This window comes from Rhamphochromis sp. 'chilingali' (genome assembly GCF_963969265.1).
Source record: "Rhamphochromis sp. 'chilingali' genome assembly, chromosome: 21".
In the NCBI taxonomy this organism is placed as follows: domain Eukaryota; kingdom Metazoa; phylum Chordata; class Actinopteri; order Cichliformes; family Cichlidae; genus Rhamphochromis; species Rhamphochromis sp. 'chilingali'.
The window spans coordinates 19,446,554-19,458,871 of record NC_137949.1 but is presented as its reverse complement, the minus strand read 5'-3'; the positions used below and the strand labels follow the sequence as shown (position 1 = coordinate 19,458,871).

At 41.8% G+C, this 12,318-nt stretch overlaps 1 protein-coding gene across 11 annotated transcripts in view; it reads left to right on the top strand.

Annotated features, from left to right (window-relative positions):
• map4k5 (mitogen-activated protein kinase kinase kinase kinase 5) overlaps positions 1-12,207 on the top strand; it is a 28,080-nt gene extending 15,873 nt beyond the window's left edge. For 4 of the 11 annotated variants that reach the window (XM_080870560.1, XM_080870559.1, XM_080870567.1 and 1 more), the window contains 19 exons: positions 114-172; positions 380-441; positions 1,456-1,500; positions 1,595-1,637; positions 1,732-1,942; positions 2,206-2,291; positions 2,675-2,716; positions 2,927-3,011; positions 3,100-3,179; positions 5,063-5,123; positions 5,836-5,941; positions 6,232-6,290; positions 6,421-6,524; positions 6,761-6,938; positions 7,133-7,201; positions 7,373-7,465; positions 8,121-8,191; positions 9,657-9,712; positions 11,580-12,207. In XM_080870560.1, the coding sequence (XP_080726686.1) occupies positions 114-172; positions 380-441; positions 1,456-1,500; positions 1,595-1,637; positions 1,732-1,942; positions 2,206-2,291; positions 2,675-2,716; positions 2,927-3,011; positions 3,100-3,179; positions 5,063-5,123; positions 5,836-5,941; positions 6,232-6,290; positions 6,421-6,524; positions 6,761-6,938; positions 7,133-7,201; positions 7,373-7,465; positions 8,121-8,191; positions 9,657-9,712; positions 11,580-11,667 (1,598 nt within the window). In that variant the 3' untranslated portion in view covers positions 11,668-12,207. Of the gene's footprint in view, positions 1-113; positions 173-379; positions 442-1,455; positions 1,501-1,594; positions 1,638-1,713; positions 1,943-2,062; positions 2,087-2,205; positions 2,292-2,674; positions 2,717-2,926; positions 3,012-3,099; positions 3,180-5,062; positions 5,124-5,835; positions 5,942-6,231; positions 6,291-6,420; positions 6,525-6,760; positions 6,939-7,132; positions 7,202-7,372; positions 7,466-8,120; positions 8,192-9,656; positions 9,713-11,579 lie in introns of all 11 variants that reach the window. The other 7 variants (XM_080870563.1, XM_080870565.1, XM_080870558.1 and 4 more) reach the window with 3 other exon arrangements.
• The last annotated feature ends 111 nt before the right edge of the window (positions 12,208-12,318 follow it).

Below are 12,318 nucleotides of genomic sequence, written 5' to 3'. Positions count from 1 at the left end.
TAACTCCAGTGCTTTGTGTGTGTTGAAGTGTTGGATGCTGATGCCCTCTAGTGTCAAAGATGTGCGCAAAGAAAGGGAGAAAAGAAAAGAAACACCATCTCTGTTTTTTACAGTTGACAAGCTCCAGTTTAAAGCACCAGTACAGAAGGAAACTGCGGCTCATTATGAAACGGTGATTATCATGTTCTGTTTAAATCATTTTCTGTTTAACACTAATTTTAGTTTCTGTTTGTAGTGTGTGTGCGTGTGTGTGTGCGTGTGTGTGTGCGTGCGTGCGTGCGTGCGTGCGTGTGTGTGTGTGGAGTAAAAAGATATCAGATGATTAACAAAACTGCAGCTATGTAAATATCTATTTCTGTGAATGTATGCTTTTCCACAGGATGTCAAAGATAATGACTTCTCCCCCTGGAGTCCTTTTGCAGAAGGAGGAATAACAACCAGGTGATCCATGGAAACTGTTGTCATGGGAACTGCTCCCATTTACCCCCAGTTGTTCTCGTTCAGTCTCTACCTGGTTTGTCTTAGATAAATGCGCCTCATGAGGCTTAACCAGACAAATGAATTTAAGGCAAATTAAAGATTTGTTGTTGTTTGGATTTCACATCGTCTGAGTTTGTTTTGTTTGTTTTTTTACTTTGAGACAGTCAAAACATGTTAGTCCTAAAGAAACTACTCATTCTTGATTCTCTGTGTATATAGATTTTCTTCACTGTGTCTCATATTAACATGCTTGCTCACTGGACCTAACCTATGGCTGTACATGAGCTCACTCCCCTACTCCCCTTGCCCCCCTTTTGCACTTTGAAATGTCACTTTGGTCTTTAAGCTCCCTCTCACATGTCCATGTGCTTTGACTGTTTGTTTGTTTTTTGGGTTTTTTTTCCTCCTTCACCTTCTCTCTGTCCTCTTTTTGACTGTCGGTGTCGCTCTCGTCTTGTCCCTCGAAGGAGCCTTCTCAAAAGCGTTGAGGATGAATTGTTCCAACGGTAACACTAACACTGCATGTGCTGTAATAAGCTACGCCATCCAATCCACACCCTCCTTGCTGCGCCACAACCATTTTTTCAGCGTGGTCCGCCCACCTCCCTTTCTGCCTCCTCTTCATTCACCATGTGTGGTGTGACGATTACTGTAGATTTAAGCTGTGTGTACTACTGTTGTGTGAAGAGAAAAAGTGCTGAAGTGTCAGCCTAACCATTTTGGGCTCAACTGCATTGAAGCTGTTTTGAAACCTACTTTTAACTGGTAGTTTATAGTAGTGGTCATAGTCATAATAATATCATTGTCCCCAGTAGGTTTAGGTCACCTCAAATGTGATCTAAAGTCTGTAGTAACACAGAATCTTCCCCTCATTGTTCTCATTCAAAGATAGGACTTCATATAAACATTTGCATTCCTCCTAAACCCAAATGAGTCTTACTTTCCGCGTTACTCATTACTGTGTTTGTCCTATAGGGGACACGTCGCCCATCTTGAAGATGCCTTTGATGATACGGAGCGGTGAGTTATGCCATCAGATTTAAATTTTATCATGAATGCATGACCTTTTGTTCTGCTGGTTTACACCTTACTGCTAAAAATGGTTCAATTTCAGATCAACCATCAAGCCAGGCGTTCCTCCTCCTCTGCCTCCAAAGGTAACACCTAAATTTAAAGATGTCTACTTTTGCTGTAATTTTTTTTAGGTTTAAGTAAAGATTAAATGTGTTGTAGTGTTATGTTTCTTCTCAGCCAACTTCAAGCACCTCATCAGAGGAAATGGGCCTTAACGATGAGAGGTCTGTGACAGTAAAGAGGTTCCCTAACTCGGAGAATGGACCGAGCCAAGTGGCTCGCAGACAGAGCACACCTGAGCAGGGCAACAAGGTGGAGAACTCATCTCCAGACCTCCTGTCAGCCAGCGTCAGTAGCCCCGGCCTTTTGTCGCACTCCTCGGATCCTGGTGAGTCTCAGCATATCTGTGTCTATTTCTAAATCCAGATTTATTCACAGTATGAGTCTGCATACTTTGTCTTCTTCATTTTTCTTCATAAGCGCTGAAATGTTTTATTTTTTTTGCAAGCTCCAAGTAAATCTGAACTTAAAGGTAAGGGAGCCTGATGTAAACATGGTTGATCTTTGGATTCACACCCTCCTTGTTTGACAGCGTGAACTGATATTAATACTGTGTAAGTGTAATTTTACCTGCCTGGTTTTTCATTACAGATAATGATTCAGATGGCAGTGTGAATGGAGGGAGTCCCAAGCCACCATCCAGTGAGCAAAACCGGAAGGAGAAAAAGGAATTCCCTGTGAGTTTATAGTTTCTGATTGTAACACATAATAGCTACATTTAGTCTCATTGGATTAAGGATAAAATGTCATGTGATACTACAACATACAGCATACATTTGATACATGCAGTGCCTCCAGCTAGCTGACTGAACTCAAACTGAAACCTCAAATATGATGCTTTTCCTTTGTTATATCCAAATGTGGCTGGTTAATGGGGGAAACTTGGCATCCATTCATGTTTCATATTTAATTGACTTTGACAGGACACTCACACAAGCATTTTGTTCTTTTGCTTATTGTTCAAGCTGGTTTTAAAATTATGGAGCTAAGTTTAGGATAATTGTTCTGTCTTTTGCATCTATATTATCTTATGGTTTTCATTTCCTCCCCTCCTCCTTAGAAACCAGCTATCAACGGCCTGCCACCCACTCCTAAAGTACTGGTGAGTGAATCATTTGTATTGTCCTTCACGGTTCCCGCCGTCCCGCTTTCACTGAGACTGTTATTAAACTCTCGTCTGAGCTTCTACTGTACATTCTGTAGATATTTGGGGTCCACAGAGCTTTCTGCTTTGTGGTTCAGCTCAGCTCATTAAACTCTGGCTGACATTTAAGAGGCTGCCTGCTTTGAGCTGTGCTGCTTTTCATTGCAGATGGGAGCCTGCTTCTCTAAAGTGTTTGATGGCTGTCCATTGAAGATCAACTGTGCCACGTCATGGATCCATCCAGACACCAAAGGTACACAAAGAGCAGTGAGCATACCACACACAGAGGGTTTCGGCTATTTTACTAACACAATGTTGTTGTTTTTTAATCCCTCTTCTAGATCAGTACCTAATCTTTGGGACAGAAGATGGCATTTATACTCTGAATCTTAATGAGTTGCATGAAGCTACAATGGAGCAGGTAACAGCAGCTGAAACTTGCTTGAAAATGAAATTGTAATTTTTTGTGAAGCTCCACCCTGATTCTATTGCTTGGGAGTCTTTATGGGACGCACACAGATAAAACTGTTTTATTGATTTCAGGCAGGAATACACAAAAGCTGCTTTATATTATATTTATCATGGGTGTTCTACTGCAGCATAACTAAGGGATAATTCAGAATCCACCCATAGCTGAAAGCGTTATCAAAAATGAAAGTTTTCAATCTAATCTTAATAGTCTCCTGAATCCAAACTGGTTCCACAGGAGGGAGGCTCTGAAACCATTTTACTTTTAGAAATTCTAGGAAACCCAAGGAAGCCTGCAGTCTGTGAGCAAAGTGCTCTGTTGAGATAATATGATAGTATGAGGTCTTCGAGTTACAATGGGGCCAGATTACACAAGACTTTATATGTGAGGAAAAAGATTTTCAATCCAACAGGGAGCTAAAGACCAGAAGCTAATATATATTTTTATAGTCCCTTTTGGTACTCTTGTTGCAGCATTTTAGATTAACTAGGGGCTTTTTATGGAACTGTAAAAGCAACCTGATCAGCCTAGAAACAATGAATGCATGAATTAGTCCTGTATAGTTGTTTAATGTGCACATTGAAGGATATATCATGGTCAAAAATCACCGAATTCAGATCAAACCTCACTTTCATTTGAATTCAGAATTTGGAAGATTGATAGTAGCTCATCCAAGCCTTTATGGGAAATGGGAAATGGCTTGTATTTGTATAGCGCTTTACTAGTCCCTAAGGACCGCAAAGCGCTTTACACATCCAGTCATCCACCCATTCACACACACATTCACACACCAGTTTATATGCCTGTAGTTTAACTAATTAATTTTAATCTGACTTCATAGCTGAATATATAAAACACAGACGCACAGAGATGAGTGTACTATCAGAGGCCACGAGATAATTTGTAAGCTTTGCTAGTGCGGTTTGTGGAGTGCACTCTGATGTACTCTGCATTCTGGCTGAAACTCTTCAAATAAACCATTCCTCTGCAAATGATCAGTTAATTGTTTGATAAATACTACTAAGAATTTTAGAAATAAGAAGTTTGGAGATTGGTCTATAATAGCTAAGACCCCCAGTTTAAGTAATGGTTTTTTAAGCTGTGGTTTAACTGCAGCTACCTACAAAGTCTGTGATACATATTTTGTTAGAGATAAATCGATCATAATTAAAATAAATTATTCATGGGCTGGCAGTTGTAGCCTGCACAAACTGGTCACAAATTATTAGTTCCTTCTGATTGATATACGTCCAAGCTGATCACGTTCTTTTATCAAATTTTGACACAATCATGGCAGAGAGGAAGAAACGAGCTTTCAACATCTCAGTCAGTTTGGGCTTTGTGCAAAGAACACCAGCTATTTCGGAACTTGAGTGCATTACACAATTCTAATAAGCAATGTGAGTTGATCTTAGTTGTTTAAATAATCAGAAGTGTGTGCATGCATTGTAGTGTTTTTTATTTTATTTTTTTTAAGAATTTATTTTGACCTTTTTAAGTTTTCATTTCTCTTTCTACTTCAGTGTCAAGTTGAGACATAATGAGCTGTTGTACTGAAACCCTGTGTATACAGAAAGCAGTCAGACATCTGCTAAAGAGTCAGACTGATAAACAGAACCGATCTCGTCACTTTTCATCTTTAATCATAATCCTAAAGTTGGTGGAGCAAAACAACCGAAACACAATAAAGAGTTTGGTACATCATAATGAATTATTTGTGTTTTGAGGTGTGGAGAAAACTTGCTGAGCTCTGATTGGACAGTTTGACTGTTGACTCTGTTCTTTTACAAGCCAATGTTTAGTTATTGAATTATTGTGTTTGAATCTCTGTTTAGCTCTTCCCAAGGAAATGCACGTGGCTGTACGTTATCAACAACAACCTGATGTCTTTATCAGGTAGGTGATGGATTTATAACAACCTCCTGCTTTAACAGCCACAGTCATAACCTGCTGCTTCTTTGTCCTGTGTTATCTGGCTGCTCCCCTGAGGCAACACATCCGCTATATCTGTGCCCAAAAATAACTGTGTACTTTGTTTAGCCCCAGAAAGCCTCTCTAATAGCTTTATACTTGTAGCAGTGACCCAAGAGGGGCACATCTGGCTTTACGGCCTGTCCCTTTACTGAAGAAACGCAGTTATATTACCCTTGGCTACGCTTACAAAGAGCAGTGTCTTCCATATAGAAATCAGATGTGCTAGCTATCATTTGAAACCAAACTGTCTTCAATTGGATGTCCCAACGACTTCTCCTTTTCTCATCTTAAGAGTTGAAGATGGGATTATGAAGCGTCAGGTCTGCTTTCGGTTTTACCTTCAGCAGTTTTGCACCTTGGTTTACTTAACCTCTGTTCTCTTCTCCTCTTCCCTTGGACACTGTCCACCCTCCTCTCCCCTGGCTTGATTTGATATTCTATTAACTGGCTTCATCAGAAGGTAATCATGACTCACATCATCATCATCATCACACTTCTGTTTTTACCCCTGTCCACATCTAACCTTTCTACATGTGAAAACTGCTTCAGGAGATCCAAGTTTGTCAAAAATATTTAGAAATTATTGCCCGTAATGAAACTGATGATGGGATACGCTGTGTCCCACGCTGTGCAGGTAAAACCTTCCAGCTGTACTCCCACAATCTCATCGGGCTGTTCGAGCAGATGAAGAAGCCGGGCCTGGCCGCTCAGTTCCAGACTCATCGCTTCCCTTTGCCCAAGTAAGCTCGAAAGGCCTGGTTTGGTATCTGAAACTCATAAATAAGATTATCTAACCGCATTTTCAGCAGGCGCCTGACACACTGTGATAAGATCACACCACTGGTTTTCTCATTTAAAGTGTTGCTGCTACGCCCATGCTGTGCAGTCTTTTTGTTGTTCTTTTACCTTTGTGACAAACTGCTGCAGCGGTACAGAGAAAAAGAGAACCACAGGCCAACTTCCCTGATTCTAGACGTCATCAGCTCTTTTAAGACTGTGGTCACGACAACTTGACTCTTTCTCTCCTCAGGAGATTTGCCTTGACAACTAAGATCCCTGACACAAAGGGCTGTCACAAGTGCTGCATTGGTGAGTGGCTTTTCCCCTTTAAACCCTGCATATTAAACCGTGTCTGTATAAAAGTTGCATCATGGCCTCCTTTTTTTGCCACAACATTTTAGTTTTGTATGCTCTTCTGACTTTTTGTTCTGATCCACAGTGAGAAACCCGTATACTGGCCACAAGTACCTGTGTGGAGCGCTTCAGTCTGGGATTGTCCTTTTGCAGTGGTATGAGCCCATGCAGAGATTTATGCTCATCAAGGTCAGTTGGTTATTTTTCTCACAGCAGAAACATGAACATCTCTAATTAAGCCTCTGCTTTTCCAGTAAGGTTGTGCTTCATAACTTGCATGCATGTTTGATTTTACTCCTTTGCTCCACAGCTCATTGTGAAAGTGTCTCCATAAGCATAATTATATAAAACTGATGCTCTTGTACTTTAAACAGCGGAACACCGGTGATCATAGATAACATGTTGCTTCTCTCTTCCTGGCGCAGCACTTTGACTTCCCTCTTCCCAGCCCGCTAAAGGTGTTTGAGATGCTGGTGGTTCCAGAGCAGGAGTATCCTCTGGTGTGTGTTGCCATCAGCCAGGCCACAGAGCCGAGTCAGGTGGTCTGCTTTGAGACTATCAACCTCAACTCCTGCTCATCATGGTTCACAGAAATTGGACCAGGTAAGTCTAACATGTGCGTTGTTTTAAGAATTGTGGAAGAATTCAAGATGCTTGGATAAAAAAATTGAAGAAAAACAAAAGCGTGTGTAGCATTAGTGAACTGATGGCAAATCCAGTAGTGTTGCAAAATAAACTAAGTAATAGAAGAAAGAGTTGGAGAGCAGGACGGTTACTGAGCACTTCTCTCCCCACAGGTAATCAGCAGGTGGACGCAATCCATGTCACCCAGCTGGAGAGAGACACAGTGTTGGTGTGTTTGGACCGTAAGTGTCTGTACACTGTACACAAACTGTATCAACCAGCATTACTACTAGTAGCAAGATCCCTGCGGCACTTTTTCAAATTCGTGATCGGATTTCATTCAGATTGGCCCACTCGCTGAGGAGAATACACATATACATACAGCACAACAATAATTATATTTCTCTCCCCAGAAAATGTGAAAATCGTTAATCTCCTGGGCAGACTGAAATCCAACAAGAAGCTGGCTTCTGAGCTCAGCTTTGACTTCTGCATCGAAGCTGTTGGTGAGATTTCTGAAAGGCATCAGTGTTTAAAAGAAGTTTTGGTTCTGGAAAATGTTTCTTGTTAGTAAAAGATTACATTTCTTAATTTTAAAGGAAGTGTTTTATAAACTCCAGTGCGAAACAGATTTATAATAATTTTTTGGACATTTTCATTGGACAGGGACAGTAGAGCACAGACAGGAAACCATTAATGACACATATGTCTGTGAAGGTTCTCAGTCATCCAGGTCATCGTAGTCAAAGGAGCTTGCAAAGAAAAGCGTCTGGACTTCTTTAAGTTGCTTGAAGACGTTTCACCTCTCATCCGAGAAGCTTCTTCAGTTCTAAGGTCAAATGGTGGGGAGTCCCAGATATAAACCTAGTGGGAGTAACCCCCCACAGAGGGACAAAAGGACCCCCTGATGATGATTAGAGGATCATCAGGGGGTCCTTTTGTGACACACAGGAAATGGTCCAGAGTCAAAGCCAGGACCCCACTCGGCACTTAGGTCACCCAACCAGCCGAGTGAGCTGTAAAGCAGCGCCCCAGTTATAAGCGCAGACTGAAGTTGTAAAAAAGGGCTGTGTAAATGTATCATAGCATTAAATTGATTAGTCTTGGGTAATGTTTGACCTGTTTGTGCACTAACACACAGTTTCCTCTGTATTGTAACAGTGTGCCTTCAGGACAGCGTTCTGGCCTTTTGGAAACATGGCATGCAAGGAAAGAGCTTCAAGTCCAATGAGGTAAAATACAGTCATTTTAATCACTCTGGGGAGAAAAATAAAACCTGCTCTTTTTTCTTTTTCTTTTTCTTGTGCTCTTAACAAGAACCGTGATATTTAAAATTTCACCATCATTTTCATGGTTCCTCAATAGGTGCCAGGGTGGAAACTGTGAATGCAGTATGTGTTAACATCCTTGACACAGGCTTGTGTGCTGTACACATGAACAAACACCTCTCTCTCCTGTCAACAAAGACCCGTAGTGTCGGTTTATGTGTGTGGCTGCAAGCTGTAGGTGATCCCAGGAGATTAGCCCTCAGGTGGAGCAGACAGCGTGTCTTTGTGTTAGAGCGTGGTAATGAATTTGTCCACCTTTCCACAGAGGGATTCCAAGCTAACCTGATCATGAGATGCGCTCAGCGGTACAATAAAAGTTCAAGGGATCGCAGAGAGGTGAAGCATTCTGCTTAAATGAAAATTGATATGGCCTTAGGGGCTGCCCTTTTGAAAGCTGGCTGTGTGAGACATGGTCCAGCAGCACTCGAATGAAACAGAAGGTCTGTGCCCCGAGTCCGTGCCCGGCCCAGCTTGACAGATCGACCATAGCAAGGATTTTCGAAATGTCAGCAGTCATGCAAAATTCATACTCAATCATAAGCGAAACCCGTCACACAACAGGGAGAAGCTGCTAAATAATTCAGCCTTTGTCTTGTTATGATTCCTGTGAAAAGCGAAGGCATTCAGAGGGGGGGGCGGGTCTGGTGATCCGTGCTTTCCTCGGTGGGTGCATCTGTGAACACCCGAGACCTTGTTCTCGTTTAGACTTAAACAGATCAAATCTCTCCCAGGGCCAAGGTCTTACACCTAGCAGGTGTCAGCCACTCACTGTCTCACATCTGTCAACAAGTTTTCATGACATGCCAGCATATGAGTGTTTTGAAGGGGCCCCTGTCCTTTACCCTGCATGGTGTCAGGCTACATATTGTGAGTAGAGGTAACAGTAAGCTCCAGGCTCATAGGTACACAGCAGAGATGGCACTGAGGGCTTGTTAAAAACATTAGATAGTCTGTTATAAAAGGGGAAGTCTGTGAATTCAAAATTTAAACACAGGAGATGGAGTAATTTGGGAATTCTGCAGATCTTTTAATAGATGATAGTGAAATGAGAGAGGTGTGTTAATGAGAGAGGTGTGATGTAACACCACAGAGCCTTTCGTGTATGTCCCCATGCAGTTTAAGAAGCTTTATATTTTGTTATTCTTGCGCTACAGTTTACCTTCACTGCCAGCAGTACTTCTGATATACAGCCAGTTGTCACATGAAAGTGTGTGTGTGTGTGTGTGTGTGTGTGTGTGTGTGTGTGTGTGTGTGTGTGTGTGTGTGTGTGTGTGTGTGTGTGTGTGTGTGTGTGTGTGTGTGTGTGTGTGTGTGTGTGTGTGTGTGTGTGTGTGTGTGTGTGTGTGTGTGTGTGTGTGTTCTTTTGAAGGTAACCCAGGAGATTTCTGATCCAAGCAGAGTCTTCCGCCTCCTTGGCTCTGACAGGTTGGTACAGATCCTTACACTTCAGATATGTCATCAGTAGAGGAAGTACAGCCACAGCCTACATTCCCTCCTCTTTTAAGCATCTCTGTTCTATTATTAATTGTTTTGTTTGTTTTTTGGTATTATTTTTTGGTATAGCTATTTATTCATCCCATAATTCCCATGAAACCTGTCCCGCTAGTTTATGACCGTTATCCCTCAGGTGTGTTTTTCCATTACCTGAGAACCACCAAACAACCTCCTCACCCATAACGTTTTGAGCAGACAATTCTCATCTGTCACTGCACTCAGACATTTACTTTCAAGTGTGTTACTTTGGTTGTCCCTCATCAAATCGTCTTATTGATTTACTTTTAGGTAACACTGTAGTAAATTACGATTGCGCTCTCTGTGGTGACTGCTCTCAGCTGCAGATGAAGCAGGATGTGATTTTTAGACTCAGTCAAACAGAGCATGCTCAAACTGGAGGACGATCTCCCAGCAGCACCTCTCGTTGAGCGGTGACTCCTGATGGAGCCGCCCCGACTTGTGGCACCAGAGCGAGGCCACTCTCTGCTGCCCAGCCCGCCATGTTTTATTCACCGCCGCCTGGGCACTGCCAGCCTGGTTTGAGTGTCTCTCCGCGCCTCTGTAATTTCATCTGATGGAACGGGCAGTATAGACTGCAGCTTCTCCGCTCAGCTGTCACCGCCACAAGGCCGATGGCATCTGAAGATGCACCCACTGCCGTCCTGATCTGGCCGTCATCTGACTGTTGATTACTTAACATGCATGACTCTGCACACTGAAACCACGAACATTATGCAACACGTCGCTAATGTCAGTTTCAGTGCAGTTCAGCCTTTTTTCTTTTCTTTTCTTTTTTTTTATCAGACTGTCAATAATCTGATCAAAGCTGTGGGTGAACGAAGTCAACCAGCTGTCTTCTCGTTGTTTCTCTGCATTTTTCAAACTGATCTTTGAGTGTTACACATAAAATATGCATAATTTTCATCACTAAAAACATCAATTTTACCCATTTTTATCAATTTAAAAAAACAATACAGTAACATAAGATTAATGCTTCACTGGGGAATCTACGTCTAGCTACACTATAACCCTTCTGAAATCTTACGGCATAATCTCATGTCCATCTCAGGTCAATGTAATTGTGATTTGCCTGATCAGCACAATCAATTCCTCCTGTGCTGTTTCGCCACAGCTTTTGATTTATTAGTGACAGAATAACGGTCACCCCCTTAATATGAGAAATAATAATCATAGCATTAAAGTAAGGACTCACAAATGTCAGCAAATTCCTGAAACGACATCAGGAAGTCAAGGAATGTAGAACTCCAGGAACAAACATGAATATGAAAAAGTCCCTGCATTTTATTTCTATCATGACTGACACCACATATAAAACACCAGGACACAACCACGTGGTAATGAACACGTAATGCACCAGCATAAATGCTAGCAACGTCAACCACTTATGTAGGTTACGTTGTAGGCTTTATATAGATTCCCAACAAATGTAAATCAGGGCTTTAGACCTTTTTGATCAGATTATGTGTGGGGAAAACAACGAGTGATAAGAAGAATCTTCCAGGATTTTAGATGATGAGGGAATGAGGGTTTAGTTGAAACACCTGGATCGTGTTGTAGGGGTTTTTGGAAAAGTAATTACCGGGAAGACACGTTGTTGTCAGAGCTGTGTAGACGAGAGGAAGTGATCGAAGTGGAAAATCAAGAGAGCAGCAGGGATTTCCAGTAAAAGCAAAGCGAGTGGGGGAAAAATGGCTTCCTTGCATTAAATGACTGTTGTGTAAAGAAACAGGATATTATGTTTTTCTTACAAACTGCTGTTCCTGTGTTTCTGTTGCAGGGTGGTGGTCTTAGAGAGTCGACCGACCGACAACCCCACGGCCCTGAGCAACCTCTATATTTTAGCAGGTCATGAGAACAGTTACTGATCCTCAGCCAGTGACTCGCCAGGTCTTTGAAAAGTGGATAAGAGGCCTCACTTTTGGGAGAAAATGACACTCTTAGACCTGCGTTTCTGTTACGAGAATTGTCCGGTTTAAAAGCGTTTTTGGGAGCTTTTGTTACTGATCACGGGATCTGCAGGTCAGTAAAAGAGGAGCCTGGTCAGTTCGGATTCATACGTAGCCTTTCACCAGCAAGACGTTAACTGTAGCCTCCGTCATCTCAAACAATGCGAGGACTGTTACGAGCAGGAGGAGAAGCAGTAAAAAGCTTGAATAATCATCATTACTTAGCGTTTTCCTCACTTTCCTGTTCTGTGGACTGAGTTACAAACAAATTATCTAGCGGTATTATTACAAAAGTGCCATTAAAATTCACAAGAATTGTGATTGTATTAGGAAACCATGGGAGATTTGTTGTGTTATTGTCTGTCACTCATAATTACTGCCAGTGGCAAACCTTAGTAAGCTTGAGAGGAGATTTTACAAGCTCTGTAGTGAGAATAATAGATCAGTTGAAACAGAAACTCACAAGTGCTGTGGGTTATTTAAGCAATATTTATTAACCTCATCTTCCATAAGAGGGTATGTTGGATTTATACACGGTGACGGAGCGGTCTGCTGTGTTAAAATTAACTA